The 27,923-nt window shown below is 52.8% G+C and overlaps 1 protein-coding gene and 1 long non-coding RNA gene across 4 annotated transcripts; one reads left to right on the top strand and one right to left on the bottom strand.

Annotated features, from left to right (window-relative positions):
* Nucleotides 1–388: 388 nt before the first annotated feature.
* Nucleotides 389–13,374, bottom strand: ANKK1 (ankyrin repeat and kinase domain containing 1). 2 transcript variants are annotated; one of them, XM_077893553.1, is made up of 8 exons: nucleotides 12,931–13,374; nucleotides 6,916–7,210; nucleotides 5,640–5,791; nucleotides 5,350–5,399; nucleotides 4,621–4,776; nucleotides 3,825–3,943; nucleotides 3,166–3,202; nucleotides 389–2,262 (listed from the first exon to the last, which is right to left on the bottom strand). In XM_077893553.1, exons 1-8 carry the CDS (start codon nucleotides 13,110–13,112, stop codon nucleotides 956–958), a joined length of 2,298 nt encoding a protein of 765 aa, XP_077749679.1. In that variant the 5' UTR covers nucleotides 13,113–13,374; the 3' UTR covers nucleotides 389–955. The 2 variants fall into 2 exon arrangements, with proteins under 2 accessions (XP_077749679.1, XP_077749681.1); XM_077893555.1 differs by having other exon boundaries at nucleotides 389–2,259; nucleotides 12,931–13,372.
* LOC144311271 (uncharacterized) lies at nucleotides 12,688–24,582 on the top strand. 2 transcript variants are annotated; one of them, XR_013376826.1, is made up of 6 exons: nucleotides 12,688–12,795; nucleotides 18,199–18,281; nucleotides 18,443–18,591; nucleotides 18,909–19,020; nucleotides 19,120–19,196; nucleotides 24,076–24,582. It is a non-coding gene; the product is annotated as an uncharacterized LOC144311271 (long non-coding RNA). The 2 variants fall into 2 exon arrangements; XR_013376827.1 differs by lacking the exon at nucleotides 24,076–24,582 and adding an exon at nucleotides 21,526–21,659.
* The last annotated feature ends 3,341 nt before the right edge of the window (nucleotides 24,583–27,923 follow it).

The following is a 27,923-nucleotide window of genomic DNA, read 5'->3' as shown; positions in this document are numbered from 1 at the left end:
CCTCCCCAGCAGTGTGCAGAGGCGGAGAGGGGCAGGATGGGACTTTAGGGCGCCCATGAGGCCCCACTCGAACCCCCGACCCCTTCCCCTCTGAGGTGGACCATTCCCGGCAGAGCCTGGGCCCTGTTGCACGAGGTTAGTATGAGCAGCCCCAGCCCTGCCCCGACCTGCCCCACAACCTGTAGGACAGGACAGGCCAGCAGACAGGTGGCCAGGGTGTGGGCCCAGGAGAGAGCTCTGAGCTGCTGCTGCTGGGAAGGAAGTCCCTGCCCTGCGAGCTCCACACTGAGCCCCAATGAGCCAGCCCTCAGCATCACATCCCGGTCTGACTCCTCACCCCTGGCCCCGGCCTCCTCCTGCTGGACAAACTCACACACACCACATCCCATACTAACACGACTGGCCCCTCAGGTCAGCCCATCTCCAAAGGGGAGACTCGGGTCCACAGTTTTATTGACATCAGGGTTTGAAACTCGGCCATATAACTAGACACGGTGAAGGGGAGGCAGGGGAGGCCAGGGCGGAGTGTCCACAGAGGATCATGCATGGGCACCTGGAGCACACTTGTCCTTCACCCCGAAACCACATGGGAGAGCCAGGCGCTGGAGCCAGGTCCACTGGGACAGTGCGGTCCATGTGGCAACTGGGGACCAGACAGGGCTTCAAAGAGTGGGTGGAAATTTCCTCCCAACTTTTAGCTCCTGCCCCTTTTGAAAAGAAGCACGTGCCTGGCTGTCCTGTCTTGCTGGGGATCAGGGCCAGGTCACACAGGTCACACAGGGAGGGAGCATTTCCCTTCTCTGTGCCTCCCTTCACCTTCAGGGAAGGCTCCCGGGATGCAAGGGTCTCTGTGAGCTCAGGGGCAGGTGGCAAGTACAGGAGAAGGGGCCTTGCCAGAACCCAGCTTCACCTCCACCAACCCCTCTTCCTCACCGGTGAGAAGGCCCCTGGTTGCTTAAACTTCGGTCTGGGCTGCAGGCTCAGCGCCACCCAGGGTGGCCAGTGGGGGCCCCTTGCCCTCTAGGAAGGCGATCATGTTCTGCTTCTGGTTCTGGAGGGCTAGCTGCAGGGGTGTGCAGCCCACCCCATCCCGGATGTCCAGCTGGGCACCGGCTTCGATCAGCACTTTGAGGATGGACACGTTGCCCTTGAGGGCGGCCAGGTGGGCCGGCGTCCAGCCCACCTTGTTACGGGCATGGACGTCTGCACGGTGCTCCAGGAGGTTGATGACGCTCAGGAAGGCGCCCCTCTGGACAGCCAGATGGAGGGGTGTCCAGCCGGACTGCTCGGCGGCACTGGGGTCAGCTCCACACTGCAGCAGTGCTAACACCACCACCTCCTCCCCGTGGCGGGCAGCCAGGTGCAGGGGTGTCCACTTCATGCCTCCAGGAGCCCCCAGGTCTGCGTGGCTCTCAGCCAGCAGGTGGATGATCTCCAAGTGGCCCTTGTAGGCTGCTAGATGTAGGGGTGTCCAGCCCTGCTGGGTCGGCAGCTCGAGGCTGGCCCCATACCTGAGCAGCATCTTGCAGATAAGATACTTGCCCCTGGCAGCTGCCAGGTGCAGTGGGCTGTAGCCACTCTGGTCTAGGACATCGGGAGCCGCCCCACTCTTCAACAGGTGTTGGATGGCCCTCACTTTGCCTCGCTCCACTGCCAGGTGCAGTGGTGTCCTCAGGTTTCTCTGCTGGGCATCCAGCTCAGCGCCCTGGCCTGTCAGCAGCTTGACCAGGCTGATGTGGCCAAAGTAGGCGGCCACGTGGAGGGGGGTCTTGCCCTCCGCCTCGCGCACGTTGGGGTCAGCTTGGCGGGAGACCAGAAGCCGTGCCACATTCTCGAAGTTGTTCTGTGCGGCCAGGTGGAGCGGGGTCCACCCCTCGTGCTCCTGGGCATCTACGTGGGCGCCGTGGTCCAGGAGCAGGCGGGCAGTACGGTCGTCTCCGTTCTGGGCCGCAAAGTGCAGCGGCGCCCAGCCCTCTTCATCTGCCAGGTTGGCGTCCGCCCCACGCTCCAGGAGCAGGGCGCAGAGGTCGGGCTGCTGGTCCTGGGTGGCGATGAGGAGGGGCGTGTAGCCGCAGGCTGTCCGGCAGTCCACGTGGACCCCGTGGGCCAGCAGCAGCCTCACCTGCTCCACGCTGCCCTGCACCACCAGGAGGTGGAGGGGGGTGACTTTGTTCTCGTAGATGCGCAGCCCCTCATCACTTGAGACTGGGTCCCCAGTGTCCGAGAGCTGCAGGACCCGCTTCAGGTAGTCTCCCAAGTCTGCTGGGAGGAAGATGCAGGTTGAAAAAAGGACCTCTGACCCGTCCAGAGGTCATCTCGTCCAGCCCCCTGCCTCCTGGAAGTGCCATCGGGGCCCAGGGACTGTGGGAGGGCGGGCAGCCTTTCCTGCTGTCACAGATCTCTGCACAGCCCCCCTTGTCCTAGAGAACAGACCCTGGCAGCCCTTCCTGTCAGGACGGGGCAGAAAGAGGCCTGTGAGTGAACCCTGGCTCCACCCTTAGCACCACCTGACTTTTGCCAATTCCCTGCATCCTTGAGCCTCCAGAGCCTGATCCATACGTGGGCCGCAAACAATGCCCACCTCATGTTACCGTTGTGAGGACAACCTGGGCAGGCAAGAGCTTTCAGGGGCGCGCTTGGCACAAAGTAAGTCAATGCCAGCAGAAAGTAGGCTCTATGGTGTGAACTCCTCCTGAAGCCACTAAGGCTTCCTTCTGCTCTATTATGATTAAAAGCAACAATTTCCAAAACAAACAAGCAGCAACAACAGAAATCCCTGCCCAGACCAACAGCCCCCCATCCCCCACCCCCCAAGATTCTGATTTCATCAGTCCAGGTGGGCCAGGCACCCGGACAGCTTTCACCCCCCAGGTAATTCTAATGTGCAGCCAGGGTTGCAAGCCAAGGCTCCACTTCCGGGGCCAGGAAAGGAGGAGTCTGGCCTCCTGAGAACACAAACCTGACCCCTGAGGGCATGTGCATTTCTGGAACCTAGAGCTGGTGCCAGGAAAGGGACACACCAACTTCTGATCTGGGACAAGCTGGGCAGAGGGTCGGAGTGGGGAGGAGGGGGCGGGGTGGGGGCGGGGTAGGTGGGAAGGGTGTGGTTTGATTCCACTTTCCCCTCGGCTGTGAGTTCTGTGGTTCCAGCTGCGGCAGACTCACCACTGTCTGTTAGCTGTGGGCTGACCTCTTCACTGACCTGAGCAGGAGGGGATCAGAAGACAAGGGGGATTGACCAGCGGGCCCTTCTGCTCTGTACCCTCCCGCACTCCTGCCCTCTCTCCAGCGCTCTCCAGCACCTGTCGGGACTCCTGTCCCACGTGGGTGCTAGGAAGCCCCTCCCGGGTCATTCCTGCCAACAGCTGCATCTGCAGCAAAGTCCTGAGCAGGGCAGACCCTGCCGGAAAGAGGTGGTCCAGGGCCTCGACTTCCCCTTGGGCCACATGGAGTGCAGGGTGGCCGGCTCTGTGGTTGGGCCAGGAGCCCCCTGCCAACCCACGGCTGGTTCCCACGTTAGGGACTATCACGTCACCATGATGACGCTGATGCTGTGGCCTGAAAGCCCGCAGGCAGGCCTCTGATCAATCCCACATATGCAAGCAATGGTGTGTCCTTCTCAGGGGCTCTGAGTCACAGCCACCACTGTGCAAATTAGGAGAAGCTGTCCCAGGTGGGCTGCCTGGTGTGGCCCGCAGTGTGGGCTGGCTCTCAGCCCCCAGCTGCTGCCTTAGTTGGGGACCTTGTGAAGGACACACCCATGCAGGCATCCCTGGGGATCCCCGGAGACCCCCCGAGCACCCCACCACCACACACACACTCACCTCCCCTGGCCGGGGCAGAGACAGCTTGCAGGACACCTTCCTGGCCAGAGCCTCACTCTCTGGGTCTGCCACAGGACTCTGGAGCAGGGACAGTAGCATGTCTGTCTCAACAGTGATGTCTGCCCCATGAAGGAGAGACAGAAAAAGAAGCAACAGGCTGGCCACCAGTCCCTTCCCCATTTTAGATAATCCTAACATTCCCCATCTCCCCGCATCCCCCAAATCCATTCCCGTGCTCACACACACTGTACATGCGCACCAGGAGGCAGGAAAGCTGGGTCCCCGCCACAGCTCAGTGGGACCACAGTTAGCAGGTCACTGACCCTCAGAGGGTCGTCTTTTTCCATCAGTGAGGGGGCAGGACTAATGCTCACGATTACACATGTGTGCGTTTCCAAAGTCGCTACAGAGGTGGGCACCCTCGAGGTCCATCCATGCCCGTGATCTCATGGTCTGGGAACATTTTACAAATGCTGCTGTGGCCCTGGAGGACCCAAGCTAACGGGGAACTCAGAAGCAGGAGAGCCAGGCCCAGACCCACCCAGTACGGGTTTTCTATTCTACATCCCACGGGGTGCATGGTAACCCAGACAGACGGGGCCCACCACAGTCATCAGCTGCCCTCTTCTCGGCACTATGAGGCAGGCTGTGCCCCAGTGCCCGGCGCAGAGCCCTCCAGAGGGGCCCAGGCTCCAGGCGCCTCCTCTCCAGCCCTCTCTAACCTCAGCCTGGCTCCTACGCCCTCCAGCCCCGCCCAGCTGCCCAGTCCCTTGGGCAGGTCAGACCCGAGGAGAACCTGGAAAGCAGGGCCTCTTCTTGGGGTCCTGATCCCAACAGCGCCTCATCAGGTTCACCATCTGCTGGGCCTCGCCTGGCCACTCATCGGAGACAGGCTGCAGGGAGGGCCGCATACCTGCGGCCACTCGGACAACAATAGTCACCATGTTGAAGCCTGTGAGGGGAGGTCCAGGCTGTGTGCACGCCGAGAGGCTGAGCCAGAGGGGCTGGGCCAGGCTGTGGGGGGCTCCGAGGATCCCCACCGGGGTGCACACAGCAGGGGCAACATCAATGCATGGTGAATGAACAGCTAGGTTGCAGGTGTGAGTTGAGGGTCCAGTGTGAGCCGCTGGGTCTGTGGTCCAGCCGCAGCCACCTCCACGTGACCCCACACTGCAGCCCTGTGCTGCCCAAAGGCCTAGTTTCAGGCTTTGACTTTGGATTCCTTGAGCTCATCCAGATTTCCTGGCACACTAGGTACCTGGCATCTAGGTGGCAGGGGTGAGGGCAGGAGAGGCAGGAAAGAATACTTTGGAAGCAAAGGCATTAGAGGCAGAAGCATGGTCTGGGCTGACATGTGCTGTACTGTTAGGTGAGCTCCAGAAAGTAGGGCAGGGAGGAAGGGGGGAGGGGCATCCTTCCCGTGGCTCCCCAACCCAAAGCTGCCACTTCTCCTGCCCCCACAAGCCCCCAGCCTCGCACAGCACCCTCCAGGACCCCACCCCATGCTGCCATCCCCGCCTGCTACCTGAATATGGTTTCTTCTGAGTGAGGAGCTCCCAGATGATGATCGCAAAGCTGCAAGACAGGACAGATGCCCCGAGTCAGTCACCTTCTCAGATCCCCGAGGTCAGCCGGGAGCCCCATGGACCGAACCCTCCCAGGCAAAGCCTCTCCAACCAGAGTGCCCCTCCACCCCTCCTCTTCCCTGTCGCCGTGTCCTTGGGACTGGGTGGGGGAGCAGGGGTCAGGCAGGGTGGTGATAACCAGCTCGCCCCCGGCCCCGGCAATGTGGCACAGAGTCCAGCCACCTCTCACCTGTACACATCGTACTTGCGCCCTGGGGGTTTGTTACTTTCCAAGAACATCTCAGGGGGGATGTAGCTGAGGGTGCCCCGCAGAGCTGACCTCTGGATGCACTGCATCCCGGTTGACTGTTCCATCCACTTGGACAGGCCGAAGTCTGAAATCTGGGAGGAAGTCGCAATAGTCTTGCCTCCAGAAACTGCCTTCACTCTCACCTTCCTGTAACCTACCCCTTCCAGGAGGGTGTAGTGGGTGACAACCCGGCACCCCCCTGCCATCTCTGCCACATGCGACCTGGTTACTGGTCTCCTCAGACCCTCAATGTCCTCATCTGTATACTGGAAATAATAGGAACTTTTAACTTGTGGTGCTTTTTTCTTTTTTTAAGAATTTATTTATTTATTTATTTATTTATTTATTTATTTATTTAATTCATTTGTGAGTCACACAGAGAGAGAGACATAGGCAGAGGGAGAAGCAGGCTCCCCATGGGGAGCCCCATGCGGGACTCGATCCCAGACAAATGTCTATAGACTTACAGTGGGGGTTAGCGATACAACGAGACAGAGGTACCATGAGGATATACAGTGGGGCCTATCGGGGTAGACCAGGGAAAACCTCCCCGAGGGAGTAATGTTTAAGCAGAAAGCTGAAAGATGAGCACTACTTGCAAAATAAAGAAGGGAGTAGGGGAGCACTGTTCCTGGCAGTAGGCACAGAATGTGCAAAGGTCCTGTGGCACATTTTTCAGAACTGAAGCCCGTCATAACCTTTCCTAGGAATCATCTCATTTACACACATTCTCACCCAAAGCAAACAAGGGGAGGGATAGGGAATATTTTACACGCAGTAGAAACAGAAGACTGAGGCCCAAAGAGGGTTATTCCAGACATCCTGACACCCAAACTCATGCACCGAACTCCACTGCTCATCGGTTTTTGTTGTTTTTTTATTCTTAAAGATTGTATTTATTTATTCATGAGAGACAAAGAGAGACAGAGAGAGAGAGAGAGAGAGGCAGAGACACAGGCAGAGGGAGAAGCAGGTTCCATGCAGGGAGCCCGATGTGGGACTCGATCCCGGGACTCCAGGATCACGCCCTGGGCCAAAGGCAGGCACTAAACCGCTGAGCCATCCCCCTCATCAGTCTTTGTTTTAGGTGTGATTCTGCCTTCAGTATTTGTCTACGAAGGGAGCTACTTAAAACTCCCAGCAGGCCAGTCAGGAGGCTCACCTGCAGGAGACTCTGGAGTGGAAAGAGGGCAGGGAGCTCGACGGGGACCTTTACCTTGACATGCATGTTGTTGTCCAGGAGGATGTTGCTTGGCTTGAGGTCCAGGTGGAGCAGAGGTGGCTTAATGCTGTGGAGAAAGTTCATGGCCAGGCTGGTCTCGTGGATGATGCGGAACTTGAGCTGCCAGGAGAGGCTGTGCGTGGGCAGCATCTTCTCCAGGGAGCCGTTGGTCATGAACTCCATCACAATGCCCAGGGGCTGCCTGCACACCCCGTAGATGGACACGATGTGCTGAAATTTGATCTTCTCCATTTTGGCGGCTTCTTCAATGAGGCAATCCACATCGGAACTGTGGAGACGCGGGGGTCAGGGATGGAGGGAGAGGGCCCCGTTAATTCCAAGAGCGGTCGGTAGAGCAACAGGCAAGGCTGGAGCCAAGTGCTGGAGACCCAGAGAAGCCCCGGGGGGGTGGGGGTGGGGGGTGGGGAGCTTACAGGAGGAAGGAGAGTCCTAGCAGGAGGCCCCACAAGATGCAGAGTGGGGTTCCCACACGACAGGAAGGGGAGGAGCATGCAAGGCCAGGAGCGAGTCCATTCTACAGAAGCGGCCACAAAAGGCCTCCTGTTTACCCTGCCACTTGTCCCCCACCAGATCGCAGACCCCTGGAGGACCTACATCACGCCTCATGCTTCTGTTTTAAGATCCCATCTATTGCCATTTGGTGATGAAAGTAATACACATCCTTGTAGAAAATCAAGGGACTACAGAGAGCTCTGAAGAGGAAAATTAGACCATCAGTAATCCAACCTTCCAGAGTTGGCCTCTGTTAATATTTTATTTTATTTTTATTTTTTATTTTTTTTAAACTTATTTATGATAGTATAGTCACACAGAGAGAGAGAGAGAGAGAGAGAGGCAGAGACACAGGCAGAGGGAGAAGCAGGCTCCATGCAGGGAGCCCGATGCGGGATTTGATCCCAGGTCTCCAGGATTGGGCCCTGGGCCAAAGGCAGGTGCCAAACCGCTGCGCCACCCAGGGATCCCTGTTAATATTTTAGTATATTCTTTTACATTTACATGTGCCAGGTATCTCTCTCCCTTGCTCTCTCCCTTCACTCCCCCTCTCCCTCCCCTCTCCAGCCTCCCCCCTCCATCAGGCAGTATGGGCTGCTGTGTGGTCAGCTTTGCCAGCTACTGTGGCTCCGCGCTTCCTCACACTGCTCCTCTGCCCTGAAGCCAGGTCTGCAAGGCTGCGTGTTGGGGATGAACTGGATTATTCACCCTGGGTCCCCCACGGCGCACATTGCCATGCAGAGTACAATGCGTCTTTGTCAAACCAAACAGAAGTCAAGACTTAAGGGAAGGCCTTAGGAAAGAAGCCTTTGCCGACAGGCTCCCTCCTTTCACTGTGTGTGCCCCCCCCCCCAAGGTAGATATGCAAATCAAGTCGTTGAGATTGTTTGGGGATTGTGGGGATGAGGATTAGGGAGAAATGACATTTTTAAAAGCACAGCATTTGCAAAGCTGTGTGGGCTCTGCGGTCGGTTGGAGGCTGCTGGGAGTGTGCGTGCAGGGCGGCCCTGGGAAGCCAGCCAGAGACGGCTGACCTCCAGAAAAACCCCACCTGCTCACCCTCACATCTGGACAGGGTGGCTTCCCGTCCCCCCACCCCCCAGCCTCCCCCTCTGGCCTCTGCATCGTTCCAGGGACCTCCCTTTCACCTCTGTGGTACTTCATCTGTCTCCTCTGGTCCTTTTGAGTTCCCAGGAACTGAGATTCCCTGTGTTGGAGAGAGGAAAAGCCAGGGATCTGCCCTGATTTCAAATAGCAGTTTTACCACTTATTCTCTGCATGACTCTGGCCAAGGAAGCTCTCTGGGCCTCAGTTTCTTAACTGTAAAATGGGAACGACAGCAGCTCATATAATTGCCCTGGGGACACCCAGACTGTGCCCGATGCCCACCCCCCACCAGCCCCCATCATCAGGTGTCTGGTCTCCATGCTTCTCCGACCAGCTGTTCCTAAGGTGTGCAAAGACCCCCGCAGTGCTACAGCTGGTGCAAACTTCCCAAGTCTTGGTTTACCAGCCAGGTCTTGCACTCTTTTTTTCTTAAAGTATTCACTTCCCTGGGCCAGGTGCCAGGATTCTCTAGGACCCCTCCCTCTCCTGTCCTGTACTCAGCGCCCAGGCCCAGTCCCAGGCTGGCCCTTCCCGTCTCACTCTGCACTGTCTCTTACGACCTCAGTATCTGCTGAGGTCCTGCACGAAGCGTGTCTGAAGCAGAGCTCCTGGTTCTCCTCTTGCCACCTGCCCCTCCCTCTCGGTGAATGGGGCCTGCATCCTCCCAGTCCTCAAAGATCCGACGTGCTCCTTGGCTCCTCATCATCTCCTTCCTGAGACCAGTCCCTCAGCACATCCTGTCAGCTCTACCCTCAAAATAGAGCAACAATCTGACCACTTCTCACCACCTCTACCCAGCGCCATCTCCACCCCAGCCTCCTAATTAGCCTCCCTGCTTCTCTCTTCCCCTCTGCCATCCATCCTCAACCTAGGGGCCAAAGTGATACTTGTAAAATGTCAGGCAAAGTATGTCACCACTCTGCTAAAGACCCTCTGCTGGCTTTCTTCTCATTCAGAGTAAAAGCCAAACTTCTCACACTGGTCTACAAAGCTCCGCATGATCTTTCCCCGGCATAGCTTGCTGACCCTCCCCAACTCTGTTCCTGCCATAAGGGCCTCTTGCCGGTCCTCCACCATGTCAAGCATGTTCCCACATCGGGACCTTTGCACTTGCTGTTCCCTCTGCCTCTAAGAGAGCCACAAAGCTTGCTACTCCTTTGCTTCAAATCCTCTACTCAATGGTACTAATTAGTAAGGATTTCCGCCTATATTAAATAGCAACCCTACCCCAACTCTGGCAGTCCTTGTCCTTCCATTCCCATACACAAACAGCCGACAAATTAATATTTCCAGATCAAATGTTTTCTTGGAAGATCCAATTATTCAACTCTCTTGACATATTTTTTAAAAAGATTTTATTTCTTTATTTGAGAAAGAGAGAGAGAGGCAGAGATAGAGCATGAGCAGGGGGAGAGGAGGCAGAGGGAGAAGACTCCCCGCTGAGCAGGGAGCCTGCGAGTTGTGGAGCTCAATTCAACTCTCTTTAGGTATCTTTACCAATAAAATGTCAGGTGGTTGCAAGTGCTACAGATAAAAATTATTTATCTATGTATAACTTACTTATTTTTCTATCTTCCATCCTTAGACTATAAACTCCACGAGGTCAGGACTTTGGCTTACTTACTACCTAGAGGGAACGCATGTCATCCATGCCTTAGCTCCAGTTACCACCTACAATAATACACTCACAAATTTTCACAATGGTTAACTCAGACCTTCACCTGAAACCTACTTGACAATTCTTTTTGGCTGTTTAAAGGGCACCTTAAACCCAACCAGTACAAAACTGATCTCACGAGTTTCTTCTCCAAACCTATGCCTCCTTTCACATTCTCTTTGTTAATTGTCAACAGTGTCATTCAACAGACACCAACGATGTGCTGGGCCCTGGGGACAGAGCAGTGAGCAGACACAGACTCGGCTCTCATGGAACAGACATCCTAGTGGAGCCTTTGTTCCTCACGGCAAGCCAGACATCAGGTTAACCCTTTTTTTTTCAAGATTTTATTTATTCATGAGAGACACAGAGGCAGAGACACAGGCAGAGGGAGAAGCAGGTTCCCTGCGGGGAGCCCCATGTGGGACTCAATCCCAGGACTCCGGGATCACAACCTGAGCCAAAGGCAGATGCTCAACCCTTGAGCCACCCAAGGCACCAACAGTCAAGTTTAAACTTGATACTGCTCTTCCTCACCCTGCCCCCCTCCCCCATAGACAACCCAGCATCAAGTCAAGCGATGTTTACCTCCTAAATGCTGCATAATCCATTCCTTTTCCTCTAGCATCCCATGCCAGGCTGGACTTCGATCACCTTTTGCCTAAACATGACAACCCCTAACTGGACCAGCACCCACTCTACCTTTCCAATCCCTCCTCCATCCAGCAAATTCGATCAATTCCTTTTCATCATACACCCCCAGTCTGGTTGCAAACCCTTTAGTGGCTTTCTGCTGCTCCTTCTCTCAACTCCAGCCACAACAGTTTTTCGCCACCCCCCACCCCTTACTATGCCCCTTCTAACACAGGCCCTTTGAACTTCCTGCTACCTCTTCCTGGAAAACTTTCCATTCTTCAATGACTATGCTCACACTCATCCTTTACTCTCCCATTCAATCTCCTCAAGGAAGCCTTTCCTGATCCCAGTGAAACTCTATTAATAAGCTCTCACAGAACCATAAATCTCCTTGTTGCTCTTCTCACAGCAGTGCATTTACATCTATACATGGAGTTATCTGATACGTGTCTCTGTCCCCCCAGGCTGGAAGCTCCAAGAGCAGGGCCATACCTGTTGCACTCATCAATATATCTCAGGGTCTAGCATAGTGCCTGCCACTTAGTAGAAGAACAATAAGCATTCATCAAGTGAAGGAATGAATGAGGACGTGCAAAGAGTATCTAGTGAATACACACAAAGCTCCTAGAGTAGTACTCCACACTCAGCAGGCATTAATTATCATTAAATCCCGTGACCCATTTCCCTCAGAGAGTTCCCAGAACTCAGGAAGGGAAAGTAGTTGTCAATGCCTAACAATGCAGTCTCACCAATGCCATTTGTTTCTTTTCGACCTTCACGTCAAAGTCTAAGCCATGTGGACAAACCCTAGAAAAATCTGACTGCACTGCAAAGCCAGCATGAGGGTGTGGAAGGAGGAAGAGGGTCAAGTTGTGGGTTGTCTCACTTTGCTCACATCTTGAGGCAGGTGGGTGGCCCAGGAATTAGAGAGGAGGCTGTTTCTTTTTTTTTTTTTAATAAATTTATTTTTTATTGGTGTTCAATTTGCCAACATATAGAATAACACCCAGTGCTCATCCCATCAAGTGCCCCCCTCAGTGCCCGTCACCCAGTCACCCCCACCCCCCGCCCACCTCCCCTTCCACCACCCCTAGTTCATTTCCCAGAGTTAAGAGTCTCTCATGTTCTGTCTCCCTTTCTGATATTTCCCACTCATTTTTTCTAGGAGGCTGTTTCAAGTGTGTGGGACCTCAGGCTGTGTCTTGGGGTCTTGCATGGTGACCAGAGAACACAACATCTGCATAAAATGCCACCAGGAGATGCCCCTTTGCCAGGCCTTCTAATTGATGGCCCAGAAGCTTTGGGAGGATGACACAATCCTCACACTCAGACTTCATGTCCTAAGTGTCTCCTTTATGGATGTACTGGGGGGCCACTATGCAGCCACTTCAAGCAGACCCAGTGGGAAGGAGACTGGAGCTCCTCTCAATGGGAAGGCAGAGATGGGTGGAAGCTTCGAGAAAGAAGAAGCAAGAAGAAAAAGGAGGGCTTCCCAGGAGGGGCCACAGTGCACATGATGAGTGGGGAAGGAGCCAGAAATAAGCAAGGACAGAGACAGGCATTCCCAGCTTGACTTGCCAGCAGGCCCGGTGTGAGAGGCGAGCGGCCGTACAGGCTCTCAGGCCAGCAGGCTGGCAGTCTCGGACCCGGGGCCCTGCCCCAGGCCACACCCGCTGGGCAGGGGCCACAGCCAGGGCCGCGGGAAGGGAGAGCCAGTGTGCTTCTCGGCAGGTCCCTGAGCATCGCTGGGCCGAGGGCAAGCCCAGCCCTGCCTGCCCTGAGAACTGAGGGGCGGATCTAGGCCTGGAGGAGGGCCACCAACAGCTGTCACCCCGCCCTGACACCCAGCAGGGAGGGAGGCCAACCAGTTTGGGAGGCCAGAGGGAACAAAGGCGTCTTTGGAGGTCAGTCCTCACTCCCCTCTGCCCTCGGCGGATTCCACAGATGGGAAGGGCCGTCAGGTAGGGAGACCAGCTGACCTGGCCACCTGGCCGCAGGCTGCTCAGGCCCCCCGCGGAGTTTAGAGACTCGAGGAGTCTCAGCCCCAAGCCCCCCCCAGATCCCCCCCCACCAAGGGCCGGGGCAGCCGCAGGTACCTGGTGGCCTCCCGCTGGCCGCAGGGACAGCACTTGACGGCGTACTCGGTCCCCCAGAGCCTGTGTCGCACCTGGAACACCTGGCCGAAGCCGCCGCTGGCCAACCGGTGCCAGTGGCCGTCGAAGTCGTCGCGGGTGAAGACGGCGGGGCTGCCCAGGCGCTGCTCCAGGCCCGCGGCCATGGGGTCGGCGCCCTGGGGACCCGGACTCCCAGGCCGGGGGAGGGCTCGGAGCCGCTGCCTGCCTTCCTGCTCCGCGGCCCCGTGGGGACGGGACGGGAAGGGGATGGGGAGGCGCAGGCCCTCCCACCTTCCATGCGGGAGGGGCCGAGCCTGCCCTGTGAGGGCGGGGACACCCTAACCCGCACCCTGGGGCCCCAGGCAGCCATGGGGCCTGGCCCGGGCAGAGGGTACGTCCCCAGGGGTCCAGGTGACTCAGAGCCCCTCCCCACCCCGCACCCTTCCTCAGCGTCAGCCTTCCTCCTGCACCCCGGCTGTCACCCTCCGGGCTAGGGGAGGTGCCTGGACAGGGAGGTGTCCTAAACGGGGAAGCCAGAGATTTCCACTGGATTTCCACCCGGCCCTAAGCGGAAGTCGATTCATTTATTCTCACTCACATGTACCAAGAGTCTGTGAGGGGTTGAGGACTGTGCGAGGGGTCTTTGCTGATGGGTGTGGGGACCTGGAACCCACCCCCTCCGCCGCAAGAATGGACTTTAAAAGTTGCAATGGGGATTTTCTGGTCTGAATCTCTTGGCTTGATGGGCTTTACATTGCCTTTATTGTTGGGATTTTTGTTTTGTCTCTTTGTCAACCAGTCTTGGTGTGCTGAAGGTCAGCAGGAGAGTAGAGTGAGAGGTCGGGTGCCTATCTGCAGGGAGCTCCCCTTCCTGGCATCACTCTCTGTCCCACCTTCAGAGGAACTGGAACCTGATTTGGGGTTGACCATGGGGAAGGTAGACTCCTTGGCCCAGTTACTGGGGTGGCTTGTTGGACAGGGATGAGGGATGAGGCTTAGGGAATAGCGGGAGCATGACCATGGCCTTGTCCCTGAGATGAGACCAGTACGGGGCAGTGTCGGGGCTGTGGAGGAATCTGGCCCAAGGGCTCAGTGCAGAAACTTGCAGAGAGGGGAGAAGAGGCACCTGCAGAGGCAGAACAGATGGGAAGTTTTCCCTGTAGGCAAAGTTACCTTGCACCGTGTCTAGGGATACAAGACAGGAAGGCTTTCCAAGGCTGAGCCTGGTGGTTCCCCCGGGTCCTCTGTCCATGGAGTTGCTCCCTCCCTGGAGAGGCCCATAGAGCAGGGAAAACTATAAGTGCTTGAAGAGGCAGGTCTCCCCAGGGACATTCCAGGGCAGGTGCTGCTGGAGGAGAGGCAGGTCTCCCCAGGGACATTCCAGGGCAGGTGCTGCTGGAGGAGCTGTCACAGGACAGGGCAGGGTAGGTCACTTCTCATCTGCTGCTGATGGGCTGGAGTGACCATCCCACCTCTGGAGGAAATGCCTTACCTCGGGCCCAAACCTATAGAGCCTCTCGCCATGCCCATTGTGAGGCTCCCAGGAAATAGTGGGGGTGTGACGGGTGAGTAGAGACCACAGGTGGAAGCTAGAGAACTCATTCTTTCCATAGCTGTTTCTGTGCGAACCCCAGGATAAGTTCTGGCAAGCAGGGTAACAACTGGAGGTGAGCCCAGGGACAACAGTCAAATGGACCAAGGACAGCCACTACTGAGCATTAACTTTGTTCCAGGATCACTATCAACTTTGCCTACTATCCATACTTTACAGACACAGTCTTGTCTGAACCCACAACAATGTTATGAGAAAAACATCTCGTTTATAGATGAGGGGACTACCCTTAAGACAGCAAGTAGTCAGCAGCCACCTAGCTAGTAAGAGCCAATTGAGATTCAGAGCCAGGTCTGTTAGGTGCCTATGGAAAAGCATTGGCACAGGGGGAGCAGGGTGGTAGCCTTTTAAGAATATAGGGGCAAATAGGAGAATAGAATCGTGATCCCTGGAAGAGTATAGATATGATGGAAACTGCACCTTGAGTCGGACATGGACCTCAAAGACGTTGTCACAGGGAGACTCATGACTTGCTTTGGCCGGAGCAGGGCAGGGCATGACAAAACTCATTGTCCCCTGGGCAGCTCTGCTTGCCCCTGACAAGTCTCAGATCCTCCCACAGGGAAGCCTGGAGGATGACGGAGGACCTTATGGTCAGGGGGGTCAGGAGATCCATTGGGTGGATGAGAATGGAGACTGGGAAGGAAAACAGCCTGCTGGTCTTGAGAAAGTTTGCCTCAGGCCCAGATTTCTGCCCTTCAGCACCATTTGCTGAGGCCACTGGAGGAATGACCAGGGTCAAATGGCCTAAATCAGTTGAGGAAATTCCCCTTGGCTCCGTGAGAGCAAGAAGCCAGAAGCTGCTATTGGCCATACACAGAGACCATCACGGGAATGTTGAAGCATTGCCCCTCTGGGGGAGATACCCAGGGCTCAAGGCAGGCTGTCAGGATCCCAAATAAAACTCCTCTGTGAGTTTCTTTCCAGGGGTGGAAGTAGAGGGACATGCAGGACCAGGCTGTGTTACTGCTGACCTACTTGTTGAAACAGCCAAGCAGTGGGTTCAAGCACTCCTGAGACTTCTGAAGAATCTGGCAAAATAAATACATGCACATACTCATAGCAACTAGAGTCATTAGACTGGCTTGGGCCGCTACATTTATCTCATCCTTGTAGGCCAGGACCAAAGCTTAGCAGTCATTGGAAAAGTTCTGAGTGTAGGGGCAGAGAAGCAAGGAGCTCCTAGGTCTCTCATCAAGTGGGCTGATACTCAGGGATCTGGGAAGGAGCAAGTAGACCTAGAAGCTGCTGATTGCCTTCTGGGGGTCTGAGCGCAGAAGGTCCTGGGCCGGCCTGGCTGGGACATCTGCAGCCAGTGGGTGGAGAGGAGAGAGCTGGAGAGGAAAGGTCCGCCTTCAGCTGCCAGCTCCTACTCGTGAAGGACAATGAATGAGGCAGGTCTATCCTGACCGTGACACTGCCCCACCGGAGGGGGCGAGAAGCATGTTCTGGCCATAGGAACCTTGCCTCCAGACGCCAAGTCATTCTGTTGACTTCTATTAACTGGATTTTATTTTGGCAGATGGGGGATGGAAATTTTCTGGACTTGGATTTCTGCACATTGATTTTATATTCTGGACTTGGAATTATTATATGAAGTGTGTGTGAGTGTGTGTGTGTGTGTGTGTGTGTGTGTGTGTTTGGGGAGCCTAAAATATTCCGCCTGCCACCCCCAGACCGGTAAGCTGATTGAACAGTTCTGCAACACTCTGGATGATGCTGAAAACTAGCACGAGCCTTTCCCCAAACTGGAAGGGCAAGCTCTTTGCATACAGGGAAGTTCCCAGTCTGTTGCTGTTCTCCACCCTGCAAACATGTCCCAGGCCACCTGGACAAGTTCTGGCAGGCTGCAAACTCTACTACCCTGTGTGCTGAAGTGAGGGCCAGGTCAATCAAAATGAAGGAATGTATTCAGGGAACTGGAACATTTGCCCAGGAAGCAAGGCTGTCCCCGAGAGGACGGGATAGAATGCAGCAGTAGGAGCAGGGGTTCAATGCAAGAGCCTATGAATCAGTGAGACCTGCCTTCAAACCCTGGCTTTTCCCTCACCACTTATGAGCCTCTTCAACATTACCAAATCTCTGTGGGGTTCTCCATCTAAAATGGGATGATAAAATGGGATGATAATATAATACCCACTTCAAAAGGTTGCTGTAAAGATTAATCTTTAAAAATACAGCTAAAAATACACCTGGGTGGGTAAGTCGGTTAAGCATCTGCCTTTGGCTCCAGTCATGATCCTGGGGTCCTGGGATTGAGCCCGGTGTGGGGCTGTGTGCTCAGTGGGAAATCTACTTCTCTCTCTGCCCCTCCACCTGCTTATGCGCTCTCTCTCTCAAATAAGTAAATAAAATCTTTAAAAAACCCCACACACCTAAATGAACACCTGTAGGCAAACAAAAAAAAAACAAAGAAAACTCCTAAAGATCCAACCCAAACGAAACACATGATCCAAAAATTAACACAAAAATGAATTGTGGACTTCCTTTCATATAAAATGTAAAACCATAACTCCTTCAGAAAAAAAAAAAATAGGTGAAATCTGGACCTAGGGCTAGGCAGAAAGTTCATTGGCTAAACACCAAAAGCATAATCCATGAAGGAAATGTGAATAAATTGGAGTTTTTTCAAGCATAATCCATGAAGGAAATGTGAATAAATTGGAGTTTTTTCAAAGTTAAAACCTTTCACTGTATGAAAGATGCTGTAAAGAGGGTGAAAAGTCAGGGTATGGATGGAGAGAATATTTATAAACCAGACATTTGACAAAGTAGTAGTTTTTTAGAATACGTAAAGAACCCTCCAAACTCAACAGTAGTAAAATAACAAGCTTTACAATTAAAAATGGAGGAAAGACATGAACAGACATTTCATGAAGAGGATACATGAGTGGCAAGTAAGTACATGAAAAGATGTTAGCATTAGGGAAATGCCAGTTGAAACCACAATAAGATATTAACTGCACTCCTATGAGATCGGCTAAAACTTTTTTAAAGTGACACCAACATCTTACAAATGGCAAGCTTCCATTCTTTTTGATGGCTGGGTAATATTCCACTGAGTATATTACATCTTCTTTATCCATTCATCTGTTGGTGGACATCTGGGCTCTTTCCATAGTTTGGCTATTGTGGACATTGTTGCTATAAGCACTGGGGTGCAGGTGCCCCCTATGATCACTATGTTTGTATCTTTGGGTAAATACCTAGTAGTGCAATTGCTGGATCAGAGGATAGCTCTATTTTTAGCTTTTTGAGGAAACTCCATACTGTTTTCTAGAGTGGAGGTGCCAGTTCACATTCCCACCAGCAGTGTAAGAGGAAGAACACAATTTTAAAGTAAAAATAAAAACATCCCAACTCAAATAGACTAACTGAATTGAGCTTCTGGACAGGAATTGTGGTCTGTCTTTTTCACTGCTCTCTCCTCAGCACTGGGCATGTAGTCAAGAGCTCGTGTAATAGCTGGGGGATGGATGGATGGATGGGTGGGTGGATGGATGGTTTGATGGTTGGATGGAAAGGTGAAACTTGAAGGGCAGAGGCTGATTTGTGGCAGTTCGTCCCACCTCTCTTCAGGGGCTTCTCTAGTTCCAGTGAGTTCCTCAGTCACTTACCATTTTCACATCTGCCCACAGGCCATAGCCAGGCTGCTGAGAGCTATAGGCAGTTAAACTTCTGGAATTAAGCATCCTGACTGCCCAAGGACTCCTTTTCCCTGGTGAGAACCCCTCAGATTCCCATCACTGCTGTCCTCGTCCCATCAGACTCCTTAGGATCATTTACTGTGCTTTGTGAATGTCTTTATAAATAGGTTTTTTTTTTTTTCCCCTAGCAAAAGGCTTTTCTTTTCTTTTTTTTTTTTCTTTTTTCTTTTTTTAGCAAAAGGCTTTTCTAATGAAAGAGAAGAAAAAGATGGTGAGGCTTGAGGGACCAAAGCAATAAGACTTGTCGTTTACTGAGTCTTCACTTTGTGCCCACTCCATCCACAGTGATCAACCTACATTATCTCATTTAATCAATCCCCTGAGGTAAGTAATATTATTACTCCCATTTTTACAGGCTTAGAGGAGCTAAGTTACTTGCCTAATGGTCATGCAGTTGGTAATTAGATGCCCCAGGACTTGAATCTGGCTTGTTCCTTGCCAAGGTAAATGCTTTTAACACTGTTAAGACGGCCTTAAGAGCTTTGATAAAAATAAAAACACGGACCCTCAGACTTGAGGCTCATCCAGATGCTGTGCTGGGGTCAGGGGCCCTGAGGCCAGGTTTGAGGGATGGAGACCCCCTGGAGCGTAAATCATCAGTGGGTGTTCCCTGACACTCTCATTCTCCATCAACCCCTCAGGCAAGCGTAAGGATGGGTGGGCTGGTACTGAAGACAGAGCTTTGACAAAACCACGCTGTCAGGACTCTGCCCGAGGCTAAAAGATATCTTTGGAAGCTGTGCCTATAAAAAGGTCTGTATTACCTCAATCAATTTCCGCTTCTAGAGTAATTTATGGATTATTTAGTCACAGTGGAAATGAATCTTTGTCTCTGCTTTTTTGGCTGGAAAGAAAGCAATGTGTCCCTAGGACTACGGAAAGACTTTTCCACCAGGAAGAAGGGACTATACCTGTTGGTACATTTGCATGTGAGTATGGAAACTTGGCACGTAGGGTGTCACAGATGGGGTCTCAGGCTGAGAAAGGGGAGCCCTTTGGCTTTCATCCAGCCCTGAGCTATCCTTTCTCTCCTGGAACAGTTACTCAGGCATGTCCCAGAAGAGGAGTGATGGGTGGTCCTGGGAGCATTCAGTCAGGAGTAACTTGGAATGGAGTATGCCTTCTTCCCAGGCACCCAGTGGTGATGGGGTGAAGCACCAGTGCTGGCTTTTCATAGAAACAAGGATTAGTTCAGACCACAGCCTATGGGTATTTCCAGGTGGTGACTCTGAATGATGATGATGTGGGAGCAGGTGGCCAAAGCAGGCTGAGTCTTTTATGCCTTGAAACACAAGAGTAAAAGACCCCTCACTACCTGGCCTCACAAGGAAGAATGTGGTCTGGAAGCAGAGACTATAGATATGGGACTAGTGCAGCCATCTTCAGGGCGGCCTGGACAAGCAAAGGAGGGAAATCAGTGCACATTTTCCTGCCCAGCCTTTGGTGTAGTCTAAGTATCCTTCATTTCTGCCCTCTCCCCACTCAACCCCTGCCCATCCTCACTATGTCCTCCTTCCAACTTAGGAAGGGGCAGCTCGAATAGCACTCCTTCCAGGGAGGGGTCTCTGACCTCTGTGGCTCTTGCTGGGCTAAAAGCCCCTAGCTCTGTATTACAGGCCAGGCCCAATGGTACTTGATTTCGTATGTCCACCCCCATTCTCTTGAGCAGACCTCCCTGAGAGGAGAAACTGTGTGTGTGTCTGTCTTCTGTGTGTGCCCCGCACTTATCCCAGTGCCTGGCACATACTGGGCACTAAACAAATGAAAACTGTCACTTGCTGTAGTATTTTTACCCAAACCATTACCACTGCTGGGTGAGAATAACCAGACTTCACCCCACACTGGTCCTGGTTCAAGTCCCCTACTGTCTTTCCCTGCTAAATGTTATCATTCACACAAGTATTTATTGAGCACTTGTTATGTGTTAGCACTTTCCTAGGTCCTTGGTCACATTAGTGATCAGAATAAATAAAACCATGGACTTCACATTTTAGCAGGAAGAGAGATGGAGTGCAAGCAGTAAGCAGTATGTCCTTATAAGTAAATGATAAGGCATGCTAGTATGATACGTCTCTATATTAAATTGTGGAAAGAAAGGAGCTAGGAGAAATAGGGCAGGACTACTAAACATTCCAACTAGTATTTTCAGGGTAAGTAGAAGTTAGGCAGGATAAAAGGGACTAGGGGACAGGTAAGGGCTCTTCTGACAACAGTGACAACACAAACCGGCAGTAACAAAAGTGGGATTTATTGTCTCATAATTGGGAAGTCACTGGTAGCCTTGGGCACAACAGGATCTGGGTGCTCAAACAATGATGTCAGGGCTCTCAACTCTTGGGGTCACCCTTTCCTAGCCTCCTACTGCTGAACAAGAAACATTTCCCTGCCACCCCTGCAGATAGTGATTTTTCTTTTCTCAGTGACTGTGGTTACAGCAGCACATAGCCCAGCTACTTAGAAATCCTTATTTCAAAAATGCTATTTCTACTCCAATTCCTGACCCTAATTTCACATAATTCTACTAGTTCTGAGAAGCTGGAAAAATAAAGGCACATATTCCTTTATTGCTTTTTTTTAATGATCCAGAGCCTCTGCTGTGTGGCCCAAGCAGGACCCCAGACTGATAGCTCTTTAAGGGACAAGGATATCCCGAGCAAACATGTAGGGGAAAGATGAGAACAGGTTTCACTTTAGTTGTCAGACATTATTGATTGGTGCTCGGGGTACAGGGCCGGGGTTAGGAAAGGGGGTCATCCCCTTCTGCTGAATGGGTCAACAGGGTACACTAAATTTCTCCTGAAATATTTCCAAACTGCCTTTGGGGGGAAAAGTCACAGCTGAGTCAGGTAGAAAGAGACCCAGAAATACAGACCACGTAGGAGAGGGTCTGCTTCATCAGATGTGATCCCTCCCTTATAAACTGCTGTAGTACTGATCGCAGACCCACAGAAGCCTGGAGATTTCTAAGTGCTTCCCTTTGCTTGAAGGACATCAGGCACCCCGCCATACCCTGACTTTAGAGCGATAATCCCTGTAATCCAAGGGCTGGGGTTTGGAGAACCTCTGCCCTCAGCGGATGTTTCTCTAATTCCTGATGGCAGGTGCATGGATCAGAGGCCAAGACCACATTAGGGCCAAGAGGAGGTTTCTGCTGTATCTGATTTTTTTTTTTCAGCCCACTGCTGCTCTGCTATAATTATAATAGAAATGGTGAGGGGATATTATCTTGTTCACTCAAAGGTGTTTTATATTATCTAGCACAGTGCTCGGCACATAGCAGGTGCTTGATAAATATTTGTTGAATGAATGAGGAGCTCTTCGGGATCAAGCTGCCGTCTAAATGACCTTGGCTGAGGAGCCCCTTCAAGGAACGATGGGTTCCGGACTCCCTATCGTCTGGGGGGGGGGGGAGTAGCAGGCTCTGGAAACGCAAGCCTGTCACAGGGAAGGCGCCCTGGCTTCCGCCATCCACCGTCCCACGCCCACGGGAGTGTGTGGCGCCAGATCGGCTGCGACAGTAATCCTTTGCAGGGGGCAGATTTAAGCTGTTACCTAACTGGCCGCTGATGGATTAGCGGGGCTTTCAGATAAAACCTTAAAGGAGTTAGGCTTTTGCTTTCCCCTTCACCCTCAGGGAGCCAGGGAGGACAGGCCACCTCTGTGAGCTGCAGATTGGGCCAGAAAGTCAAGAAGTTGAGAAGAGGAGAGGAGAAGAGATGAGATGCAGAAAGCCCTTTTGAGGGAGCTAGAAGTCCTTCCCTGTGGGTGGCTGTCATCATGGGCAGGGGCAGACTGCAGGCTGAGGGTGCTGCTGGAAACCCCAGGACTGTCTGGGTGGGGCCTCGAGTGAGGCTCTTGGCCTAGATTTGCTCAGAGAAAGTGTAGAGGGGACCATTGTGTTCCATGTCCTAGGGCTGCTATTAGGGACAGTTGTGGTCCTGGCCAGTTCTCTGAGGAGCTTGGGAGCCCCACAAGGGAATCCCATGACCCAAGGGAAGTCCCTGTCGCCATGGTGACTCACTCATGTGCCCTTGAGGACAGGGCCAAGCAAAAAACGCAAGGGTGTGCCTTCTTTAGAGTGAGGTTACTAAACACCTTCTGTACACACCTAATGCTCTTTTGCTTGTCCACAAAACTTCTCACAGCAGACATCTTCCCGGTCTTCCAACTAGAATTTAAATTCTAGCAGTAGAAGAAAAAAAACCCATGAAGACACAGAAAATAATTCTATAAGAATAGGGTGTTTAAAAGTGCAACACAGGGGCACTTGGGTGGCTCAGTGGTTGAGCATCTGCCTTTGGCTCAGGTCCTGATCCTGGAGTCCTGGGATAGAGTCCCACGTCAGGCTCCCTCCTCAGCAAGGAGACTGCTTCTCCCTCTCCCTCTTCGTCCTCTCTCTCTTTCACTCTCTGTCAAGTAAATACATTAAAAAAAAAAAAAAAAAAAAGTGCAGCACAGCTGTGCCAGACTGGGAGAAAGGCGGGCAGTGTGGGCTGTGCCCAGTAGGGTGGTTGTGTGCCTAGAGGGACCCCTGCAATCTTGGGCCAGCCCCTTGATCCTTAAGAGTTCTCATCAGTAAAGAGGGAATCGTATGAGCACTCACCTCTTTAGGCAGCATCTGAAACCTAGTGAGTACTTAATAAAAAGTACCTGCCATTTGTATGATGACAGGGCTTCGAGGATGGTAGGATTTGAAGAGCAGGAAAGAAAGGTGTTTTAAGTGGGGTAGGGTGCAGAATCGAGAAGATGGGAATGAACAGAATATATGCAGACAAATACTGGGGAACTGGCCCGAGGGAACAGAGTACTTGGTGGGGAGCCACCATTCAGCAATTGTGGCTCAGGCTTCGTGAGGTGCTGAGCCCCACTGCAAGCCACAAGATCAGCTAGCTGAGCTCAAGACAGAGTATGACCCTACAACCAGGTCGTTTTTGTTTGTTTGTTTTTTAAGATTTTATTTATTTATTCATGAGAGACACCGAGAGAGGCAGAGACATAGGCAGAGGGAGAAGCAGGCTCCTTGCAGGGAGCCTGATGCTGGATTTGATCCCAGGACCCCAGGATCATGACCTGAGCCAAAGGTAAATGCTTAACCCCTGAGCCACCCAGGTGCCCACCAGGCCAATTTTTAAGGCACAGTGAGATCACTGTGAGTGTGAATGGGCCGTGTGTGGTTTTACCAATACTATTTATAGGAAGAAAATAACTTTGGGGAGGTAATAATAGATATGCTTATTTTAAATTATGCCTAAAACCTATGAATCATAGCTCTTACTTATAGGCACTGTACAGAGCACATATAAATCTTACAGTAGTTCAAGTAAAATATTAAGAGTGCTTTATCAGCAAAACTTCCAAAAAGTAAAAAAGTGCTATGTTCTTACCATCTCCACACCCATATGCACACTCCCTGACACACATGCCCCACACACCAGCAGGGGGTTTGCCCTTGATCCTGTGGGTAGTTGTGTGCAGGTGACCGGGAGGTACATCACAACAAAGTGGTGTTTGAGAGGATTATTTGGGCTGCAGTGTGCAGAGGGGCAGAAGACAGAGTGGGGACAAGGGACTCAGCAAGGAGATACCACAGCACACCTGGCTTTTTCTGATCCCCTTCCCCCTGCACCCCAAAACTGAGGATGCAGTGCAGAGTCCCCATCGCATGCTCATCTCCATCCCCCAGGCCCGCCCCTGCCGCCTCCCCGGCCCACTCAGATTCCCACCCGCCATCCTCACCAGCCTCCACTTCTGTGGGCCAGTCTACATCCCAGGTAACACTTCTGTTCTCTCTCCACTGTCTTTGGGCAGAGTCACATATGAAGCCCTCTGACCCTGATGGGATCCTCATATTTAAGAACTCTGGAAGAGAGCACACATGATGGCCAGGCAGGGGGTGCCTGTGGAAGCAGCTGACTCAGAATCATGACCACAACGGTGGCTACTACTTCCTACGGGCTTGCTTTGTGCTCAGCTCGGTGCTGAGAGCCTTCCAGAAATATTTCATTCAATCCTTACCCTCAAACCCATCCCTACCATCTATGGACAGAGTGACTGCAGGGCCCAGCAACACATGGAAGTTCTAACATGTGGAGCTGGGCCCTGAGCCCAGGCATCCAGACCCAAAACTGGCGCTCCAGCCACCGTGCCTCCTGTGAGCCCCTGCACCCTTGGCTCAGAGGTTCTCGTGCAGGGAAGACACCTCGGCCTTTTGAGGAGTCTTGATCTCCTTGTTTGTAAATGATGGGGGCGTGGGCTGGACACTTTTGAGCGTGCCTTGTATTTAGCTAGTGACATCAGATGGATTCCAATAAAGCAGATACTGGACTAGATGGTCCCTGGGTTATTTGCAGCATGAACATTCTGGAAACCTTTGTCCCCAGCACGCGTTTCAGTATTTCTCACTATCTTGCATGCCTTTGCTCTGGCCTAAGTCCCCACTGCGTGTGAACTAACCCCATTTTTATGTGGAAACTCATTTCTCTGCAGCAGAGACGGGCAGACTGCGTGTGCGGGGGCGGACCTGTGGCTCGAGGGGGAGCGAGAGACCTAAATGAGCAGATGGAGCAGCTGAAGATTAAAAGCACAAATGGGAAGTTGGGATAGACATGTGACAGGGCAGCGATGCTCGGGCTGAGCTGAACTGGCACATCTGGCAGGCCGCCAGGCTCACGCAGAGCAGCTCCTCTCAACCCACCAGTGACCGGAGCTCGGCCTGGAAAGGCACAGACCTGAGGCCGGGGTGGCCGGGAACAGATGGCCAGTCCCTGCCATTGCTGCTCTGCTGGTGCCCGAGGGCCCTCTCTGGAAAAACCCGATCCTGGCTGCACGGGCAAAATCACAACACCCCCTGGGAGAATCCATTCTTCGTTCCGCAATTTTGAAATTGAGATCAAATTAGAGGTCTCATAAAAAAAAAAAAGAAAGTCACCCAGGTGGTTTCAGATCACAGAAGCCCAGCGCTTTACTGGTGCCAGGTGGCCACAGGAACACCAGGAGCTGGTGATGGTCCAGAGGTGATGGTCAGCTGGTGCTCACGCTCCCTTGCCAGGGCCACCAGGATACCTGGTAGTATGTTGATGAGTACAGCCCTTGGAATCAACAGGTTTTCCTGATACTAAACTGAGGACAAATAGCAAGTGACAGGGAGCATCTGTATGGCAGGAGGCTTGGAGGCCCTTCCCGCGTCAGGGCTCCTAGCCCCCTGACATAAGCGCAGCCCGGCCCCGGGCGCTTGCAGGGCCTGGTCACGCGTTCCTGGCAGGCCGCACTGTCACAGCAGCCGTAAGCCCTGCTCGGAACCCCACCTGGCCTAGGGCAGGCCTCGGGGCCTCGGAGGGAGGAGAAGGCAAGTCCACAGCTCGGTCTTTGCTACGGGGCACGGGAGGGAGGGAAAGGCGAACGTGGCAGCCTGGTCACTGCTCACCTTCACGGAGATGGGGTGCCTAGGGGACGAGCAGATTTTGATTAGTGTGGGAAGAGGCAGATAATGAGTTCACAGTAATTTCTGGCCTAAAAATTATAGTCACCATGAAGAGGATGCCTTCTGTCTTCCAGTCACAGAAGGCGGGCACCTCATGTATGCTATCTTCAAATCCAAGAACTCTGCAAGTAGGGATTGTGGCTCCCATTTTATAGAGAGGAAACTAACTGAGGCTCAGAGAAATTAGAAGACTTGCATCCAAGTGGAGGGATGCTGATGTGTGGAAGGAGTTAAAACCCAAGCTGGGGTGAAATACTGAGTCCCTTCAGTGATCCTTGGTAAGAAGTACTACCTTTATATCTTAGTTTCTTGACCCATCAAATGCAGACAGTCTCTGCCTCGCAGGGTCTTTGTGAGGCTTCCATGGGGCAGGATCTCCAGGTACCTGTTACATGCATAGAGCCCAGAGCATGGGTGTGACTCGTTCTCTCTGCCAGGCCTGCAGGTCGCTGGCCTATGAGGACCAAGAACCTCTTGTATGCAGAAAGGGAGTGAACTGTAAATGTTTTCTTCACCCCCAGTGACTCTCTCCTCTTACCAGGCACTCTGAAGAGCCCCTATTTTTTTTTTTAAAGATTTATTTATTCATGAGAGATACAGGGAGAGGGGCAGAGGCAGAGGGAGAGGGAGAAGCAGGCTCCTCACAGGGAGCCCGATGTGGGACTCGATCCCGGATCCTGGGATCACATCCTGAGCCAAATGCAGATGCTCAACCGCTGAGCCACCCAGGTGTCCCAAAGAGCCCCTATTTTGAAGGCATTTAGCAAATAGGGTGAATGTCATCTAGCTTTCCAAGCCAACAAGCCTAGGTAACAGATCCTCAGGGTGATTCCCTATTGGCCACATTCTCTTTAGGACAGATGATCCCAGCTCCTTTGCCCGTGGAACCAGCAGGCTGCCTTCCCAGAATAAGCCGTGGCCCAGAGAGTGGGGAGGATGATGCTCGCGGCTCCCAGCCCAAGATGAACCCCTTCTCCAACATGGAATTGTTTTTTCCACGCTTCCTGGTAGCCCTATATGATAGGGTGTGTCAGAGGTGACAAGACGAGGGAGGGTTGGCCTGCACAGGAGATTAAGCACCGTATGTGAAACATCTCTCTCCACCCTGAGAGGAGGGAGCTCCTCAGGTGCAGCCAGACCCTCCTCTAAAAGCAGGGAAGATGACTGCTCTCGGCAGGCACTCTGAAGTGGAGATAATAATATAATTTGACATTCCCCACTCTTTGGGGGAAGAGATTACACGTATAATAGCCATTTTCAAGAGCCAGGGAGGAGGAGTGCAGCCCAAGAGTGGGAGAAGGAGAGGCCTGAACTTCAAATCAGAGGAGCCGAGCCTGATGGTTATGTACACAGGCAGCCTTTTACATTTTTAAGGCTCCACTGAATTCTCTCTGGAAACAGCAAATTTTGCGGCCTCTGATTTTCTTCTCTGGGCTCTGTTTAGCATCAAGCCAACTCCCATGGCAATTCAGAAGCCTCTTGAAGGGTGTGTTTGTTTGCCTCCTGGGCCTGAGCGGGCAGGTCCGGACCTCACTGCTGCAGCCTGTCACTTGCCTGCCGCCCAGGGACAGGGACAGTGTGACAGCACCATCATCACAAAGTGCTCCGGTGAGCTCACTCCAGTCCCACACGGTGTACCGATCCCAGCACCAGGGTCTCAAGGTGCCAATTACCTTAGTGTCAGGAGCAAAGTTCTTCATTCACGCTGGGGCTACCTCACTTGTGAAGAACCATTTCTTTGGGTGTATTGAATAAAAACTCTGAGGAGGGGGAGGATCTCCTTTCCTACACAGTCCAGAAAATATCCAGCTCTGATTCCATAAGGGACACGGGCTTCACCCTTGTTTGGGTCCCTCAAATTTAACCCAACTGAAGTCATGGTCAACCCTTTTGACCTCAAGATGGAGCCCGGTAACCTCTTTGTGTAGCACTTTATGGTTAATTCCCTGAGTGCTGTTAGCTCTAAAAGTTCATTTAGGCTTCACAGCAATATAGGTGATAGGTTGGACAGGTGTTCTAGGTTTTCCAGAACCAGCAATCAAAGCCCAGAGAGCTGAAGCGACTTGCCTGGAGTCGCGTAGCTGCCAGGTAGCAGACAGGACTGTAAGTCTTTGGAATTCTGGAACACTCTTGGCGTTCACTACAACATGAGGGTCCTGCTGCCCACCCTAAAATG

The sequence above is a fragment of the Canis aureus genome, chromosome 3 (assembly GCF_053574225.1).
Source record: "Canis aureus isolate CA01 chromosome 3, VMU_Caureus_v.1.0, whole genome shotgun sequence".
Taxonomy (NCBI): domain Eukaryota; kingdom Metazoa; phylum Chordata; class Mammalia; order Carnivora; family Canidae; genus Canis; species Canis aureus.
The sequence above is the reverse complement of the archived record's forward strand: the minus strand, read 5'-3'. Positions and strand labels throughout refer to the sequence as shown.